Source organism: Puntigrus tetrazona, chromosome 6, assembly GCF_018831695.1.
Source record: "Puntigrus tetrazona isolate hp1 chromosome 6, ASM1883169v1, whole genome shotgun sequence".
Taxonomy (NCBI): Eukaryota; Metazoa; Chordata; class Actinopteri; order Cypriniformes; family Cyprinidae; genus Puntigrus; species Puntigrus tetrazona.
This window is the reverse complement of record NC_056704.1, coordinates 22754636-22775467: the sequence shown is the minus strand read 5'-3', so window position 1 is coordinate 22775467 and position 20832 is coordinate 22754636. Positions and strand designations below refer to the sequence as shown.

At 35.3% G+C, this 20832-nt stretch overlaps 1 protein-coding gene across 1 annotated transcript in view; it reads left to right on the top strand.

The window, feature by feature from the left end:
* Positions 1-20832, top strand: part of ca16b (carbonic anhydrase XVI b) — a 70628-nt gene that overhangs the window by 46984 nt on the left and 2812 nt on the right. The window contains 18 exon segments of the mRNA XM_043242246.1: positions 16-211; positions 3635-3819; positions 6590-6698; positions 6805-6854; positions 7608-8093; positions 8096-8351; positions 9416-9554; positions 12508-12599; positions 15176-15267; positions 16113-16209; positions 16430-16512; positions 16586-16720; positions 17550-17684; positions 17758-17918; positions 18113-18248; positions 19320-19466; positions 19575-19668; positions 20636-20712. Of these exon segments, the coding sequence (XP_043098181.1) occupies positions 16-211; positions 3635-3819; positions 6590-6698; positions 6805-6854; positions 7608-8093; positions 8096-8351; positions 9416-9554; positions 12508-12599; positions 15176-15267; positions 16113-16209; positions 16430-16512; positions 16586-16720; positions 17550-17684; positions 17758-17918; positions 18113-18248; positions 19320-19466; positions 19575-19668; positions 20636-20712 (2670 nt within the window).

Here is a 20832-nt window from a genome sequence, read left to right as displayed (position 1 = left end):
TCTTATTCTCTGTAGCTGGAGGCGTTCTACTCCATCTTCACCACAGAGCAGCAGGATCATGTGAAGTCCGTGGATTACCTGAGGAATAACCATCGGCCCACTCAAGATCTCGACAGCCGGCAGATCTTCAAATCGGCTCTGATGGATGCTTGGATACCCGACCTCATGACAGACAACATGGCCAGCGCTGCAGACTCGGAAACTTCTCGAGGTATGAGGATGGCTTTCTTCCCAAAACTGGCCAGACCAATGAAGGAAGAAGTAATGCTTAAGTAAGAGACATCATAGCCTTCAAAGGGATTCTATTTCAGAAAACAGTCTTTATGAATGAAACATCTGTACATTTACCACTGGAACTGTGCTTATTTCTCTTGGCTAAAGCTGCAGTTCAGTTTTGTACTTTATAGACGTCTTGTTTGGGTTTCTTTTCATTCGTCTCATGCATGAAGTGCAAAGCTGGTTGTTTTTGGGATATCCATTGCTCTTGAGACAGACTGAATAAATAGGATTTATTAATGCAGTGACTACAGCAGCGCTGCGCTCAGAGCCGAGCCAGTAACTGGGGGACTCTGTACTGTGTGCGTTAATGATAGCGTTGTTTTCCTCTCCGGCTGAGGGAATTGATTGCTATTGGTTGTGATGAAGTCGGGAGTGATGCAACACAGCCGAAAGGCGGAATAATCATCATTAATATTCCCTCTAAAAATAAACTCATACAAATGAAGACTGTGTGGCCAAACAGCAGTTCTGGCGTTTTCCTTTGCAATAATGCATCTTTTTATCGTAGTGTTTCTCTCTTTGTGATTTTTTTTTTTCATTCGGTATGAAATGCTTTCCTTGAGTATGGTACTCTATTGTCTTCTTGTTTTTAAAGACTAAGCACAGACACAATGTTTTTTGTTGTGAGAATTTTTAGATATGCTCAGCTACATTTGAGATTGATATTATATTATTTAGCAATCAACAAAACTAGTCCAATGTTTACATTATTACATAAGTTGTAAATAACAAACCGTATATATATAATATATATATAATATATATATATGTATATATATATATATATATATATATATATATATATATATATATATATATATATATATATATATGTATATATATGTGTGTGTTTGTGTGTGTGTAACAGGGTTGAATGATTGAGCTTCAAAAGGCAATAAACTGCAAAAAAAAAAAAAAAAAAAAAAAAAAAATATATATATATATATATATATATATATATATATATATATATATATATATATATATATATATATATATATATATATGTGTGTGTGTGTGTGTGTGTGTGTGTGTGTTTATTTTTTTCCACAAATTTGGCAGTTTATTGCCTTTTGAAGCGCGATCAAAAGTTACAAAAGTTGTAAGAATTATTTTATGTTTATCAGTAACTTTAACCAATATTAATTTCATCATTTATCATTTTAATTGATGTGTGAATTCATCTTAACAAATAACAATAGCATTTTAATTGCATTTATTTGGCTAACCGTTTTGTAAAAAGATACAAAGCTGCTATAAATCAAAAATATAAAATTTTCTAGTAGACTAACATGTCCTTTTACTGACTATTTATTGCTAAAAAATAATAAATAGGTCATTATATATCATTCCATGCCCTATTTTGTACTTTAATCGCTGTAAGTGCTATGTAATATACATACCCGTCAAGAACAGACCATTACTTGGGCTTTATCCAGTGCTGACATCTTAGCTTGTTGACTACATAACCCAAAGAACCGTCATGAGAATAGAGTCAATTTGAATCATCAGACTCCGTGTTATCTCTGCCGGACAGTAATGGCGGCAGTCATTAGCATGCTGATGATTGAACTGATGAAAATAATGGGCTCTCGCTGAGTCACCCATGCTAACAGAGCTCTCGAGGCCGACTTCCACAGCAGATGCCCTTTCACTAATCACCCCCTCGTCCTCGTTTCACTTCTTGTGTTCTAGCGATCTCCCTCTCGTTTCACAGACGTGTTTATCACAGGCTTGTTGACAGGTCGCTAATGCTGATACACACACATTAAGAGTAGAGGCTTTCGGCATAATGACCTTATCAAGCGCCACTTATGTGGTCCGCCCAGCTTGACAAAAACACGTCCCACCTAATGATTTGTGTGATAAGTGACGTCAATCGTGCAATTACGCCTGTTTGCCATTTCAGGGCTTCTGTAGTTATCGTTAAAAAACAACTTTTTTATCAGTTTAAAATGCACGATTCAGATTGATGCATGCACTCCAGGTATTCTTGATGGGTGCCGTGGTTCAGATCTGACCTGCAACAAAAATTAAATGTATTCTGATTGGCAGTGGTTGTGTCACATCACACAGCGGTGTTGCATTCTGTGGAGATGAATGGCTAAAAAAAAACTGCAAGAAAGCTTGCACATTTGGTAAAAATTATTTTTAGCTGCAAAACTAACCTAGTTCGTGTTTGTAACGTCTGTGACATCAAAAAAGCACCAACAAAGAGGTCACTGTAACAAGGAAGTTGAAAACAATAGCCATTGAAACATGAAGAGATGTGTTTTTGTGTGTGTGTGTAGCTCCCACTGGTCCTCAAATACCTTTCTTTCTCCCTACACTCAATACACACACGAATCAGATCAATAGTGCTACCGCTATTAACCAACATTAGCAAATTATATTTGCACTGTTACTATTCATAAAAAGTGTAGATCTTAATAATTATGATTAATGGGGTGTAACGATTCACGTATTGTGTATCTTATGGTTCATGGGCATTTTCTAAATCAAAGTGATCATCCTTATGCCCTTGATAGTGATGACTCTGGAGTGAGCAGAGCATGTGCATGCCATTATTTAGTTGTGTGGAATGCACTTGTCAAAAGGAGTCATTTCCTCATTATCTTCAATTCGTTACACCCCTACCATGTAACACTGAAGGCTGATAAAAATTCAGCTTTTCCATCACATTATTAAATTGCAGTTGAAAATGTTTAAACAGAAAACAGCTATTTTAAAATGTAATAATATTTTACAGTATTACTGTTTGTACTGTCATTTTGATTAAATGAGTACAGCCTTTGTGATCACAAGAGACTTCTAACAAATACAACAAAATCTTTCCTGACCCAGACTTTTGAACGCTAGTGTACTTTTGCTGCATTCATTTTTCATCATAGTATCTGCATTTCAACTGACGTGCGTGATTGGTGCGCTTCTTCCACCACCGAGAATTACACACACACACACACACACACACACACACACACACACACACACTCAGACTTCCTACTGTGTCCACAATAGCGCACGCATCCACGCATGCGTGCGCTCACTGCAAGGCTGTTTGAAAGCCTGGAGGCAGATTGAGATGAACTCATGTATTATTTTCCACTTTGAAGCAGTTTCTAGTGAGAACGCTTTGGTGAGTCAGACAGCAATAAAAGATTTAGCTTCACCTGGGGGCTGCAGTCGTGGACCTGTGCGGCTGAGATCTGGCTCTCCTCCCACTGCCGAAGAGCCGTAATTCCACCCGTTTATCTCCAGTCACACATCCCTAATCAAATGAGAACAACTGTACCTTCTTCCTCCTTGTTTTTTATCAGTCTTATCTCATCGCTCTGCTTCTCCTCTGTCCATCCAGTCTGCAGCAGCATCCCTGACAACATGAAGGTCCACCCTCTGAACAGAACTGCTCTTGTGTTGACCTGGGACAGACCGTCAGCTGTCTACCACCCGCCTATAGTGGGCTTCCTTGTCTCTTACAGCTGGGTGAAGGATGAAATGCCTTTTGAGAAGACCTTCACACAGAGCGGCGAACACAGCACGGTAAGGCTCCTGAAAATGAAATGCAGAGCAGTGCGATTATTTCAGAAGAGCACATTCAAAGTGTCAACCAACGCAAACCTCATTCCCTCAGAAGTAATTATCGTAAGGCCCGGATTTAGCTCAACCGTGTATTCAGTCACTGTGTTGAAGTGGCGTAAACTCTGGTAGGCCATCATCGTTTGGTCTATTAATTAAACATTGAGAAAAACAAACTGAGTGTTAATAACATGGACATCGTTCATATTAGTGTATTATGTGCTACTGTTCAAAACGTTAGGGATCAGTAGGGTTATTTTTTAACAATTACTTTTGTTAATCGGTGATGCTGATCAAAAGTAAATATATTTGTTACAAAAGAGGGTTTTTTGGAAATGCTGCAATTTAGAAATTTCTATACGTAACAGGATTTTAAAAGAATGTAATAAATTAAGCACACATTTCACATTCATAATAGTGAGAAATGTTTCTAGAACAGCTTAAAAATGATTTCTGAAGGATCATGTGACACTGAAAACAGGGGCAATGGTGCTAAAAATTCTGGAATAAATTACATTTGAATATATATTAAAAATCCTTATTTTAGAAGAATAATTTAATAATTAGAAACAATATTTAACAACTTATTCACTCTACATTACTGTATATATGAACAAACACTTGGTGAGCAGAAGAGACTTTATTAAATCTAAAAATAAAAAATAAAGTGTGTAACTTTATTAGGTATATTAAAATGTGCAATTTTACATGTAATTCATTTCAGTGTTTTAGTTTTAGTTGAAAATAACTTTACATTCTTAGTTGTTTTTCCGTGCATGCACTTTTGTATTGGCTTTTCAAATAAGTTGAAAAATACAAATTGCAGTACAACAATGGATCCCTCAGGGGGTCACGGACCCCCCGTTGAAAACTCTTGAGCTAGACAGGGGTGTAAGATGTAATGGAACACCTCTACTACTACAAATCCAGGATCTCAAGACATGTTGTAGTGCCCAGACTTGTCGGGAGTAATCTGGAATGAAAGAGATTAATAAGAGCTAAAACACTGTTGTATGGGACAGACGTGAGGACGGCAGGGTGTCCCGATTGATGTCATGAGCCAATTAATTAAATGAATTTGAACATTTGAAAAAATATCTAAATTTTTACCCTTGATACAGCCACTTGAGCATGATCGTGTCAGAACCTGTTGCCAGAGCCTTGCCTTCTGGACCCCAGCATTCCCTCATAATTCTGATGGATGGACTGCTCTCATCGATTTGATGGACTTAGACAGCATTTTGTCTTTCTCTCCTCAAGTCTAATGAATGACTTACACCCATGTCTGTCAGTCACCTTATTGGAGCGGGCTTACACACACAGTATCCATGACAACAAGACAGTGTCCAGCCATTTGAAGGAACTTTTTCTGATGAGGGCTGTCAGTCTTTTTTAGCCTCGGTCAAATTAAATTTGGATTTAGTTGAAGGATATAACTGCCACGGTTAAAGTCCAATTACTTTCTTTCACTCTACATCCCATCATGACTCCCTCATCTATTTTTTTGCCTCTACATTTACATTTTTATTTCAATTTTAAACCCAGTCACAGGTTGTGGCAGCGAATCAAGACCAACTTTGGGTTTATGAAATTCAAATCAATATCTATCTATTTCTGGGATATTGAGGATCACTGAAAGGCGGAGCGGGACATTGCAATAAATAAGTGTCAATTTATACAAATAATAATGGCAGATGTCACATTTGCTTTGACATTTCGGTTTTTGAAATAAGATCTTGTCAGATTTACATCCGCTCGCTCTGTGTTGTTTAATGAGGTTTTGGGATTTGTGTGTAGCTTTGAAGGGACACTCTGACTGCGTCCAGCATTTTTGAAATGCATAAATTAGACTTCATTTAATCCATGTCTGTTAGCTTGGAGGCCATCTGTATATGACTATACAACAAATATGTATGTATAAAATTATATATATATATATATATATATATATATATATATATATATATATATATATATATATATATATATATATATATATATATATATATATATATATATATATATATATATATATATATATATATATATATATATATATATATACATATGCAGTGAAAATTGAACATCTCTTTGGAAATAAAATATTCATCTTTTGCTCAAGATTTAGCACATAGGTTTTTCACTATTCATTACAGCAGTTGCTCTCCATGACTAAAGCATGGTTATTTTGCTAAATGCTAAAATTAGTTAATGTTTCTTATGCTCATCAAGACTACATTCAGTTGTTTAAAAATCCAGGAAAAACTGTAATATTGTGCTAAAATAAAAATGTTGCACTTTAAATGACCAGTTTTCTATTTTAATGTAAAAGTAATTAAAATGTAATTTGCATCCTTCGCTCCAGTATTGAGTGTCACATGATCCTTCAGAAATCACTGTGATATGCTAATTTAGCACATAATAATAACATATCAATGTCAATAGCGCAATCCGTTTTGAAAACAGTTGTGCTGTAACGTTTTTGTAGAAATCATAATGCATTGTTTTTGAGGTTCTTTGATGAATAGAAAGTTAAATATTACAACATTTTGCAACATTATAAATGTCTTTACTATGGATTTGGTTCATACTATTGATTTAGGGCATCCTTTTTAGATAAAAAAAAGTTATTTTCTTTCAAGAAATTGTAGCGCTTATTTGTGCGTATCCAGTTTGTATTCCTGCCGTATTCCTGTGTTATTAAAATGTATGGTGTGTCATATGTTTCCTGCAGAGGGCAGTCATCACACTCGTGTCTCCAGATGTCTTGTATCTGTTCCGAGTGCAAGCTGTATGTCAAAGAGACCAGCGCAGCGACTTCAGCCAAACACTTTTATTCAGAGGTTCGTCCCATTTTAAGTGGATTTCTCAATTGCTCATCAATCAATTACCGCTGCTATTCAAAGTTCTTTAGGACTGATTTTCATTCTGTGTGATTTGTTTTTCAAGCAAACACCACAAGGATATTTGAGGGCACAAGGATTGTGAAGACTGGAATGGTGGGTAACTGGTTTAAGCATCTCTAAAAGGCCCAAGGACGATAACTATACCAGTAATTATAATGATATAAAAAAATTATTACAAATTTTAAAGAATAGTAGAGATTGACCAAAAACTTTGGGGAGATAAGAATGCGTTGAAAATGTACTATGTCTTACAGGAAAATGAACTAAAATACTAATGCCATCATCATCTTTTTGTCTGTCTAAATGTTTTGTCTAATAAAAAGGGAACACATTCACAAAAAATTGAAAGCCAATCAGAATCTGTCCAGTTTTAAATAGCTTGAGGATTTAAAGCAGCAGACAACAGCACTGCATGCTAATATGAGACCCTGGACCACAAAACCTGTCATAAGTTGCTGGGATATATGTAAAGCAATATCTAACATTGCATTGTGTGGGTCAAAATTTAGATTTTTCTTTTATACCCAAAATCATTAGGATGTTAATTAAAGACATTTTGTAAAATACCTACTGTAGTCATAGCAAAACCTCATTTTTGATGAGTAATATGCATTGCTAAGAACTTAATCAACTTTAAAGGTTGTTTTCTCATTATTTTTTGCACCCTCAGATTCCAGATTTTCAAAAAATGGTATCTTTGCTATTTGTCCTCTCCATATATCAGTGAAAAGTTTATTTATTCAGCTGTCAGATTTTTGTGGTCCAGGGTCACTAAAGAGTATTTATTGAGTTAATTTATTGACTACAAGAGCATTTCTTTTCTTCTTCCGCCCTGTTTTCTTCTAGCCCACGGTTTCCCCCGCCTCTTCAGCAGACATGGCTCCTATAAGCTCAGGCTCCTCAACCTGGACGTCCGCCGGCCTCCCTTTTTCCTTTGTCTCGATGGCTACAGGAATGGGGCCTCCATCCAGTGGCGGACAAGCCACTGTAGCATCTGTGGTGACCAGCACTCTGTTGGCAGGACTCGGTTTCAGTGGCAGTGTGATTTCTTCCCTCCCAGGATCCTTTTGGCCAACCCACTCTACAAACTCAGGCCCGATGCCCACTCAACATCCACCCACCCCCACAGCCGAAAACACCCCGTCTGACAGCAACATTTTGACCTCTGAGGACAGCGTTGAAGCTAATAACAAACAGGAAGAAGACCGTGAACGGGATGAGAAAGAGGAAGAAGAAGAGGAGGAGGAGGAGGAAGAAGATGAGCAAAGAGAAGAGGAGAAGAAAAAAAAGGTAAAAGATGTAACTGTCAAGGACAAAAAGCAAGACACAGCGGGGCCCCAAAACCAACTGCCCCCGTCCCAACTTCAAAACACAGAGAGAGGGGTCAAGAGAGGGCTGATGTTAACACTGAGAACTCCACATTGGCTCCTAGAACAGTGGAAGAGCAGGGGCCTTCTGGTGAAGATTCATCAAAACCAACATGGCTGGTAGAGAATGATACTGTAGACATGCAGCTACCCTCCAGCTCGACGGAGACCACCGAGCTAACCAATGAGGAGAAGGCGCACTGGCCATACTTCATTCACACCGGTAGGTGAGCTATAGACTTGCAGGCTGAAGCTCAAGGAATAAGCAATAATAAAATACACAAGTACAGTATCATTAAAATAAACCTGTGGTGCCAAATTGTGTAAAAAAAATTGTAAATAAAATTTGAAAAATAAAAGAATTTGTATAAATATATTGAAATATAAAATATGTGTTTAAATACATATGGTAAAAAAAAAAAAAAATATATATATATATATATATATATATATATATATATATATATATATATATATATATATATATATATATATATATATATATATATATATATATATGTATGTATATATATATATATATATATATATATCATATATATTAACAAAACAATGCTTTTCTTTATTTGAAAAACAATCCTAAAACTACTAATGTGATTTCCATAATAATAAGAAACAACACAACTGTTGAAATCAGCATATTTAAATGATGAAAGGATCATGTGACACTAAAATCAGATGCAATGACTGCTGAAAATTCGGCTTTGCTGTTACATTTTAAAATATATAAAAAAAAAAAAAAAATTATTAACTTATAATGATATTTCACAATATTACTTTTCTTGTATTTTTATTAAATAAATGCAAGCAAGGTGACACTTATATAAAAAACCCTTTTCTATCCAAAAGTTTTGAATAGTAGTGAGTATTATTATGAAATAAATATTTTAATACAATTTGTTAAAATTGTATTAAAATATATAATAAAATGTAAAAAAAGAAAGAAAGAAATGTAAATAACCAAAAACTGTGAAATTGTGTGAAATGTACAAATAATAGTAGTAATACTAATAATAATAATAATAATAATAATCAATTGAATATAAAGTTCTGTGTATTATTATATGCAAATTTATAATTGCAATCCTTTGCAACTATAAATTTGCATGTAATAATACGATCATTGTACAAAAATAGCTGTTCTGAATATGCATGAATTCAATTGCAAGCATTTATACCAAAATAGACTCTGTCCATATAATATAAAATGGTTTAAAACTCTACCTTTTGTATTTGCTACCTTGCTGTGGTACTTTGACCATCATACAGACAGGAACAGCATCTCCACTGTCACCCGAGACCCGGTGTCACCATCCAGCCGGATGGAGTGGGTCATCCCCCTGATGGTGGTCTCTGCCCTCACACTGCTCTGTCTGATCATGCTGCTGGCTGTCCTGGTCTACTGGAGGTAAGACACTGTTGAAAAACCATAGTTCAAAAGGCAGAGGTGAATTGGCTATTGACCAACACGTCAGTCTTAGGTCATCTTGGACCTTTATTGGGATCTAAACTGAAAATATAGTATCTAGAATCAGTTTTCTTCATCTGATTTTCTTATCTTGTAACAGCTTCTACATTCATGCGTCTCGTTTTTTTGGAGCTTGAGTTTTTGAATGCATCATCTTATTAATATTCATGACAACATGTTTTGTGGAGTAGATCCGTCTGGTCATGGTTGTGGCTGGTTTGTAAACAGTGTAAGGTCGCTCTGACCCCTGAATCCACACCTCATCTACCTCTTTTTACTCCATCTACTGGCCTTTATAAACCTGGCTCAGCTCCCTGGAGAGTCCCAGCCCCATCTGCCCTCCCTCTCCCGGACCGCTCTCAGCCCCATGGTAACCGAATTAAAATCCTCCTATGGAGCTTCCTGCCAAATACCACCATCCTCCTGTTCAGTCTTGTGTCTGTATGTGAGCTAAGAGGTTGCGGGCCCCCTAGGGACCATGAGTCTTGTGCGGAGGGACCCAGCTGTGCTCCAATCTGTGAAGCTGACTCTTTGAGCATATCATTTAAAATGTGAACACAGTAATGTAACAGTAATATTACATTAAAACAATAATTAATAATGTTTTCATGGTATAAAATGGTTCTTAAATGTTTTTTTTCTATTATATTACTTTTAAATGTTTTTTAAATTTTTGTATTTTTTAATATTTTGAATTAGCTTATTTTTATATTCTCATTAATGTTTTAAAATTAACTTTTCGTTTTAAATTGCCATTATTTGTTTTAGTAATTTTAGTACTTTAAACCTATTTATTTCAGGTTTAGCATGATTTCTAATTTTGGTTTAAGGTTTTGTTTATGGTTTAAGGTTTTTATGCAATATTCATATTTTATTTTATTATTTGAATAATTTATTATTATTATATCATTTTTCAAAATATCTTATTAAAACCGTACAGGTTTGGAATGACTTCAAAGTTAGTTAATGATGACAGAATTTTCATTTTGGGAGAACAGTCCCTTCAAACTAAGCATGAGCAACATTAGAAATCATCGTTTCTAAAAATGGTTTTATATTTAGGTAACAATAACAGCACCAACCTCGCATGGCCTTATAAAGCACAGCAAATTTCGACAAATCTTTGCCTGCAAGTTCCTAATTGCAAAGCAATTACGTCAGCTGACAAATCATGCGACTTGAAAGGCAAAGATAATAGCAGTTTGATTTGATCACTTGATGGCTTTATAAGAGGTTGATCAGTGACAGTTAAAGTGAATGAAAGACTGTTTGCACAGTAATCAATCTGTTAAGTGAGTGGAAGGAAGACAAGTGACGAGACTCAACCCGAGAACGTGACAGCAGACGTCTTTGTCGAGACATCACCGTTGTCAAATTTTCAAGAACGTGAAGAACAAAGCTACCGAGCGAACAAAAGCCATTCGAAAGATATTCCGTTCTCGTTTTCTTACAGCTGGAGTTCACGCGAGTGTTTACCAGAAAGTATGCTATTATTTGCTTTAAATGAAGTTATGATGTTGCCAAGGCGATAGGCTAATGAGAGGTTTATGTAGGCAGGGTTCCATCTGGATGGCTCAGAGGCTTTCAGTCTGCTCAGACTCACAGATGCCCATTAAAGACCAAAGATGCTGCACTCGTCTCCGCAGTACATTTCTACACGTACGCATGAGATCGCCTGTGAATTAAAGCAATTTCAGAGCTGACGCAGATGGGGTACGATAAGAGGTCATATTTATCTTTTTACCGTTCGCCTGTTTTGCATTCTCAAGCATTAAACCACAGGGTCCAAAACTTCTCTGAAGGACCCTTCTGCGCCATTAGTCTGACGTCTCTAAATAAACGTGAGATCCCCTATCATAAAAAGGTCATTAGTGTAGGGTCCCTGTCCCCCCTCTTGCTCTTTGCTCAGTCCCCCAGCCCCCCCCTCCTTCATCAGAGCTCAGCGAGCATTCAGACCGTCTTTCTTTCTTTTTATCTCACCTCCCAAGGATGACTAGCATCTGCTCATTGCTCTGCATTAAGTACAGGTAGGGGCATGCTTATACAAATGCTTTATGGGAATTGCATGAAAGTACGTCTTCGATGAAGGGTGGGAGGGGTGTGTTTTTGTGCACTAAGAAAGAAATAAAAGACCGATTTTTAAAAGATCGATCCCAAGGCAGCAGGAGTTGCGTGTGCAAAGTTTGGCTGGATATTTTGTATCATCACTTTGCAGTTGATGTATATTTTATGAAACCAGTGAGAACTAGACGTCTGTGGGTGTCTGTATTAGCTAATGTGTTTTAATTTTGAAAATGTGTCAGTGATAGACTTTATTATGCATTATGAGTTTGTCTTACTTTATTTTAAGGATCTTGAATGTAATTAATGTCATGCTGTTATAATCTTAATTTGTTGCTGTTTAATTTTTTTTTTTTTTTAAAGACTGTGTTATGCAATATAAAAGCGTAGGTGAATAGATGTATCATTTCATGCATGGTTTATAAGAATAATAATAAACTGATATATGTCTACTGAGCTGATTCATTCATCAGATATTTCGCTGTTTTGTGATTTTAAGCATTAGCCGATAACATGATTTAGTTGTATTATGTCATATATATATATATATATATATATATATATATATATATATATATATATGTGTATGTGTGTGTGTGTGTGTGCGGTATATTTAGGCAATATGTCTGATATACACATTTTTTTGGACTGAGATCAGAGTTGAGAGTAAAATGCAGGCTATTGAACGAAAACACTGGTCAAAACTGCAGAAACAAGAGTATACAGCTTGACATCCAAAATGGTTTGTAACTTAGACTCTTAGAACTAAGGAGCTGTCTACAATCCTCCTGATTACCTGCTTTCTGCTAACTGAGACCGTTTCTGTTCATAGAAGATTCTTCCAGACCTCACATTTGTATATCGAAGACAGGAACTCTCCCAGAGTGATCCGCAATGACAGTTTCCCCATCCTGTCTCCAGCGGGTGAGTAGCTAAACAAACATCATTTAAAATACTGCCATGCTGCTTTTATTTTACATCATTTCATAGGAGTTCTTTAGTTTTGATTTCATCACATGTGCCCGAAAGTGATCGTACATTAGGAAGCAGCTGTCTGTTTAGGGAGCTCAATAGGTTTTGAATCTGAAATAAATCAATAAGATATAAGAAAGTGTTAAAGACGGTTTGTAAAGCAAGGACTCATTACATTGATCAAATGTGACAGTAAATAATTTTTTTGTATTTTGAATTGTATTACTTTCTATTTATCAAGGAACCAAAATATGAAGCCAGCGTTTTTTTTAACCACTATATTAATAATAAATGTGAGCAGCAGATCAGCAATTTCGAATGATTTCTAAAGGATCGCGCGAAACTCAGAACTCGAGTAATGATGCTGAAAACTCAACTTTGCATCACAGCAACGAATGACATTTTAAAGCATATTCAAAAAGAGCCTTTGTAAGAACATTTTTCTTTCAATGCAGCTTTGTTGAGCATAAGAGACTTGTTTAAAAAAAATCTCACAGACCCCAAACTTGCGAACATTGTACTTTTATTCCATAGAGTACAAAAAGAGGTGTTTTGCTGAATGTTCACAATGCTCTTGTGGATCAGGTCTTTCAGGCTCTGATGATAGCTTCGAGTGGGAAGAATATCTCTTTTGTGTTCCATCGCAAAATTAAAATCCTATTGATTTCGAACTACGTGAGGATGTGTAAATAATGGCAGAATTTTCATTTTGGCCTGGACTGTTTCTTTAATGATCAGCATTCCTATCTTGCGCTTTTCTGGGTTGTTGAGTGGATGCATATTTTATGTTCTGTGCTGGTCTGTTTGTCAGTGGGCGAATGGAAAGTCTGATTGCTCACATTGGGCAGTGCATTATTTTCTAAAATTGCATGAACTGCATTCGGTATTGCCACTCTCTTGCTCGGTTTCTTTCCTCTCGTTCTCTCTCTTCATGTGATGCGGCCCAGCTCTTGACTGACAGGTCTATATGAGCCAAAAGAAGTAAAACTAGCCATTAATGTTTATGAGAACTCCGTTTGAGGTGATAGTTTAATGTCTCTCCTGTAATAGAGAAGTCATCAACAAGCCATGTTAAGTTAAAGAAGTGGTCTGTGTGTGCGTGTCTCGGTGATTTAATAAGGCAGAATCTTTTCCGTTAATTGCATGGTGAATGCAGCGTGGGGGTTGAACTGATGCGTGTTTGGTCATCCTTCACAATGACGAAGAAGTAAATGCTCCAGGGGATTCTGGTCTTTTTTAAAGATGGTCCCAGCTGTGTGTCTCCCTGGGCAGTAATGAACCATACCTTTATATGGCCATTCTACGTGACAATAGACCATCGGTCCGGTCCCTTTCTTTGATAGATAACTGATGAGCTTTATATGACACAGATGTGACCAAATATCATCACTCAGGAAGCCAGGCCGCGAAAGTGGGGCGGTTGGATTTTGGTTTAAAGACTTTTGTCAAATTTGGAACAAGGGTGCATTTTGTTTATTTATTTCAACTATTTCACAGAGGTTTGTTTCTTAAAAGTGCCAATAGGTATTTTAAAATGACACATTCTTTAAATTTAGTGTAAATTATTACATGTACTTAATGAATAATTTAACAATTTATTGGGAAAAACTGCATATATTATCATATGCAGTCACTAAATAATGTGTTGTGTCAGTTTGGTTATATATAATATACCATATTATATCATTGTCATATTGATAAATGTTCTGTGAGATGATAATTTGGTGTAAATTTATATCTTTAATTTATATCTTTATTACATTTTTACATTTTATAGTTACATAGATTCAGCTATATGCTGTTTGTTTGTTTGTTTATTGTGTGTGTGTATGAATATATATATATATATATATATATATATATATATATATATATATATATTATATGTATATATGTATATTAGAAAAATTGTTTATTTTTATCTATGAAATATATTCATTTATAAGATAAATTATATAAATATAAATATAGACATGTAAATGCATGTAAACATTTCCAAAATATATACTGCATGTGTATTTATGTATTTATTACATAATAGATATACACAGAACAAGCACACATATTATGCAAACAAAAACGTTTATTTTGCATGCGATTAATCACGATTAATCATTTGACAGTACTAATAAATATATATTTATTGATTGATTTGTTTATTTCTAATTGTCAAAAAATACTCAAAAATAAGCAGCACAATATATATTATTAAAAAGAACTGCAGAATTGCATAATACAATCATGTAAACCCCATCTCTAAGTATCATCAAAAAAATTGTATTTTAACAAATATTTTAATAAACCGCCACCTTTTAAATATGGGAAAAACTAATAGTAATTCAATTTAATGTTATAATTCGATATAAACCTCTATCCCTAAACGTGAGAAGATGTCATAATACAATATAATATTCGTATATTTTTATTATAAACCCTTATTCCTAAATATGAGGATTAAGTATTCATTTGTCTTCAGTTTATATCAAAATGTTAGGCTTTGTATGATGTATGTATGGTTTGTGTTTCAGAGGACCTGGAGGCTTTGCCGGTCAGGCAGTTCCTCAAACGCATCATGGAGCTGTACTCCAACAACCAACATGGCTTTTCTCAGGAGTTCGATGTAAGTATGGTCTTTGTAGTTGGAGCGTGTGAGAATGTGTGTGTATGTGCTCTGTACATGTACCGGTGCTCCCAGTAGCACAGAGGCACAGATGGCTATGGGAAAAGGACTAATTAAAGAGGAGAGCTTCATTAAAATCACTCCTCTCGCTGGAGGAATCTATGCAGGAATGCAGGAGAGCTTGAGTCTGGTTCGCGCCCACAGCAAACATTTACAAGATCACAATCCAGTATGGACAGATCCAAAAGCACTGGGCCTTCTGAAGGAGGCTTTCTTCAAAACTTTGATGCTTACCGATATGGGCAATGCAGCAGGTATCGATTCGTTACAGAGGTGCTTTGTTTTACAGATACTGAAGGACGAAATCTGCACGGCAGATTAATGTCTGCTTCATTACGGCTCACTGGGGAGCTAATTATTATGCTGCTGTATAAAATTTATTTCAAATCGCATTGATGTGACAATAATTAAATGATTTGGACAAATGGGCCAATTTATGTAAATTCTAATCAAAGTGTGCCTAATTACTGGAATAATTAACTAATTATTTTGGAAATGAGTCTTAAATAATTTACTAATAATATGGTCAACAAAAGCAGTTCTAACAGAATTAAATAATCGAAGTATATATCTGTTCAAAAAAATTACGTTTGTTACAACCTCACGTATAACCCATGTGAAATCCGATTATCGTATTCCAGAAATCATGCATGTTGTGCATAGTCTACACGATCTGTACTGCATTAATAGGAAGCGTAGCATAGTAGTGTGCTATTTTCATCATAGTGTAGCCTGTGAATTAGATAACTCGCGACTAATAATTTGAAATCATGCCTTCCCTGCAGGAGGTTCAACACTGCACGTCTGAAATGAAGATTACGGCAGAACACTCGAATCACCCAGACAACAAGCATAAAAACAGATACATCAACATTGTTGCCTGTGAGTTGATTATCACGTGGCAAGCATGAACCTTTACCTTCTTAAGAACATACTGTGAATTCATCTGTGATGAAGTGCTAGCAGTGCATGCAAGATGAAGATAAAAGATATTAATATCCATTTCTCGCTCTTGCATGCACTGCTAGTATTTCTAAATAGCTTATACGTATCTCGAAGACTGATTCGGATGATACATCATTTATTGCTTTTTAATATCCAGATGATCACAGCAGAGTGAAGTTGCTGCAACTGTCTGGGAAAGACTCCAAGCACAGTGATTACATCAATGCCAACTATGTAGACGTAGGTGTTTTATTACTAAGTGCATGCTTGTTGCTTTAATGCTTGTTTTATAATTAAATATTCTTCCTCTCAGGGTTATAAAAGACCCAGGGCTTATATAGCCGCTCAGGGCCCTCTCAAGTCCACGTTTGAGGACTTTTGGAGAATGATTTGGGAACAGAACACCACTGTGATTGTCATGATCACCAACTTGGTGGAGAAAGGCAGAGTGAGTGACTAATAACCACATCATTTTTTTTAAATAGCTTCCACAAAGTTTATTTAATATGCATTAGCATAAAAGCAATTTGAGAGCTGTGTTGGAGGATAGGAATTTAAAGGAATAGTTCATCCAAAAATCTAAATTGCTGAAAATTGACTCAGGCCCTGAGGCCATCAAAGATGTAAATGAGTTTGTTTATTCACCAGAAACTTTGAGCATTAAATCACTTGCTCACCAATGGATCCTCAGTGAATGGGTGCCGTCGGAATAAGAGTTAGTTAATCCATCTTGGAGTGAAAAGCTGTTTGTTTGTAAGAAACATTAAGATGTCTTTAACATCAAGCCATTACTTTGTGCAAAACTACAGAAATATGCACAGATTAAGCGCTGTTTAAAAGTAAAAACTGTTTTTAGCATTATATCACTTGCTCACCAATGGATTCTCAGTGAATGGGAGCTGTCAGAATAAGATTTAGTTAATCCATCTTGGAGTGAAAAACTGTTTGTTTGTTTGTAAGAAACATTAAGATGTCTTTAACAGCAAACCATTTTGTGCAAACCTACAGAAACATGCACAGATTAAGCGCTGTTAAAAAGCAAAAACAATCCAAAAATGTTTTGGTTTCGCTATCTGCTTTTTGGACATTCTGACGGCACCCATTCGGTGCAGAGGTGATGTAAGATGATGTAAGACGATACATTTCTCCACACCCGAACACTACATCTTAGATGCCCTGAGAATGAATGCATTTCATTTTTTGGTTGACCACTTCTGTTAATGTAGATGTTGCTGTTTTAAAAAGCAAAACACAAGATGCCTTTGTTGTTTTTACAGAGGAAGTGTGATCAGTATTGGCCATCAGACAACAGCGAGGTTTATGGGAACATAATGGTAACTCTGAAGAGCACTAAAGTTTACGCTTACTACACACTCCGCCATTTCATCATACGCAACACCAAACTGAAAAAGGTGGGTTTAAATAATGTTTATAGAGCACTGACGTGTCAGACACTGCATCGTGACCTCTGTATGTTTTTCTCAGGGTCAGAAGGGAAGGCATAATGAACGGCTGGTTGTCCAGTACCATTACACTCAGTGGCCAGACATGGGCGTACCTGAGTATACTCTACCGGTCCTCAGATTCATCTCTCGATCTTCAGCCGCGTGCACGCCAGGCACAGGCCCCGTTCTAGTTCACTGCAGGTACTCAATGTTATGGAAAATATAAGCTCCGCCCACTAGCGTGTGAAACCATCAGTTTCAGTGTCGTTCTTTCCAACTGTGTGAGCTTTTCCATCACTACATCTCATTCAGCGTTCGAAAGTGTGAGCCTTTTTGCTTTGTAGCATAATGAGATGTCGTTTTTATCAAAGCATCTCTTTCTCTGTGTCCTGCAGTGCTGGAGTGGGCAGAACAGGCACATACATAGTAATAGACAGCATGCTGCAGCGGATAAAGGACAAAGGCACCGTCAACGTCCTGGCATACCTGAAGCACATCCGAGCTCAGCGTAACTACTTGGTCCAGACAGAGGTTATTACCTGTTTGATGCAATACGCTATATTTACACATACTCAAAATGCACACTCAAATATTAGTGTACTGCTTACTGCATACTGTGCTCCAAATAGTATATACTCCAGACTCTTTGTTAAAATTGCATGAAAAAAAAAAAAATTCAGAAAATGTTTTACACTACATTTCGGCTCATGATCTTAATTCGTTCAATCTTTGAACACATGTCGCATTTCAGAGTAAATTTTTTTAATTAAAAGTATAAATAAACTATTAAAAATAAATGTTTTTAATAATATAATGCTGAAATTAAATGTAAATATTAGATGAAAAACTAATTTAATAAAACTTAGAATGTTGCCATGGCTGATTAAAGTTCAAAGCACATAACAAAATCAATAAACATTAAAATTCAAATTAAATTTAAAGCTGAAAATATAAAAATAAGAGCTAAGTTAAAATATTATAAACACTATACCGATAATGTTATAGCTATAGCTACTAATCCTAATTTATTAATTTTATTAATAATACTAAAATAACACTGCAACATATGGTGCTTTCAGTTAATGCTTATTTGTATTAAGGTGTATTTACTTTTGGCAGTCTAGTCAATTTGTTTTAATTTCATTATAGTGGAAATGTAAAGTCAGTACAGTATAGTATGCATTGTTTTGCGATTGCACATTTTGGCAAATGTAAAAGGTTAATTGTGTATAGCAAGCATATGAAGAGATCATTTGCAAAAAAAATTCAAAAATCATGTTTCATTGTGCATCCCAATTAATCTCAGTGAAACTGCAGATGTTTTTTTTTAAGTACAAACAGTAAAAACAGCTAACTAACACAACATAATAAAAAAACATGATTTTGATTAAAATGTAAAAAAAAAAATATCTGTTTTTGCAAATAAACTGCAAATTTACACACTGCACTACGCATACTGAAAAAATATGGTACGAGTAGAATTGCAGTATGCCCTTCTGAACATAACTGTATTTTGGTATTCGTTTGCAAATATAACGATGAGATGTCACATACCTAATGCAACATAGTTTGTTATAATGACTGTGTATGTGTGACCTACAGGAGCAGTTTATCTTTATCCATGATGCATTAATGGAAGCTGTGCTTAGCAAAGACACTGAGGTGTCTGCCTGGCAACTCCATAGTTATGTCAACAGCATTCTCACCCCGAGCCCCACAGGACAAACACGCATGGACAAACAGTTTAAGGTCTGGACTTGATGACTGTGTTGTAGCAATTGTATTAAGATGTTCATTTTCTGAGTTCTACAACTAACCTGCTCCTCCTTGTGGACTGTCTTGTTATTGTTCCTCCAGTTGTTGACGCAATGCAATTCTCACCTCACTGAGTGTTTCAGTGCCCAGAAAGACTGCAACAAAGAGAAGAACCGCACTTCGTCAGTCTTGCCAAGTGAGTCGCTAAACCTTCCAGACCCATATATCAAAATCAACAATCCTGCTTTGTTGCCCATATGGATTTTGCTGTATTTTCCGTGTATAGTGTAGCACAGTGTGGTAGCACCACTAAAAATATTGATTAAATTGTAATGATCTTATTTTGCTGTCATTTTTATATTTCTTCATTTATTTTATTTCAGTTATACTTTATAATTTAAATGTTTTATTTTATTTTCAGATTCATTTTTTTAAATCTTCATCGAACATTATTTTATTCATTCATTTAATTTAATTGCCAAACTGTATCTTTTTTATTTCGAATTTTGTTAGCAATAACATCACTACAAATTCTGATAGCTCTAGTTATCAATTTATTTCCATGGGAAAATGAACAGAAATATCAAATAGAAATATATATATATATATATATATATATATATATATATATATATATATATATATATATTTTTTTTTTTTTTTTCTTTATTTAAATTTTAATTATTTTATTTTTCTATAATTTTTATATTTACATTTAAATGCTTTTTTTTCAGTTAGACTTTAAGTAGTACTTGTCTTATTTAATTAAGTTAGTTGACATTTATTTATTTTCTCTTTTTTTATTTTAAATTTTAAATTTTGTTAGCAATAACAACTCTTTGAATCCCGATAACGATTGTTACCAATCTGATCGGTAAACTAGGAAATTGAAATATCCAATATAAAAATCCAATAGATTTGGCAATATTTTATTAAATGACCTGCATTACGTAGAATAAAATACATATGCTTCTAATGTGATTACAGTCTTCATCTGTACATAAGCTGAGCGTATTATTGACATTTTCTAGAAGATTACTTTCAAAAAACATGAAGGTGACAAATAAGGCCATGCAGTGCTGTTTTAAAATACAATGACTGAATGAATGATAAAGTTGAAGGTTTGGTTTTCTGTTGTTTATCATTGATGTTTTGCCCCTCAGCGGAGCGGGCTCGGGTGGCACTAGCTCCCCTCCCAGGAGTAAAAGGAACAGACTACATCAATGCCTCCTACATTATGGTACAGCAACAAGCCTTTACTGGAACATTATATATTATTTTTGATCATATTAATAATGCATGCAGCATGAATTATTTGTGTAACTTGTGTTCCAGCTAAGGATAAGAATCTGCTCATCTC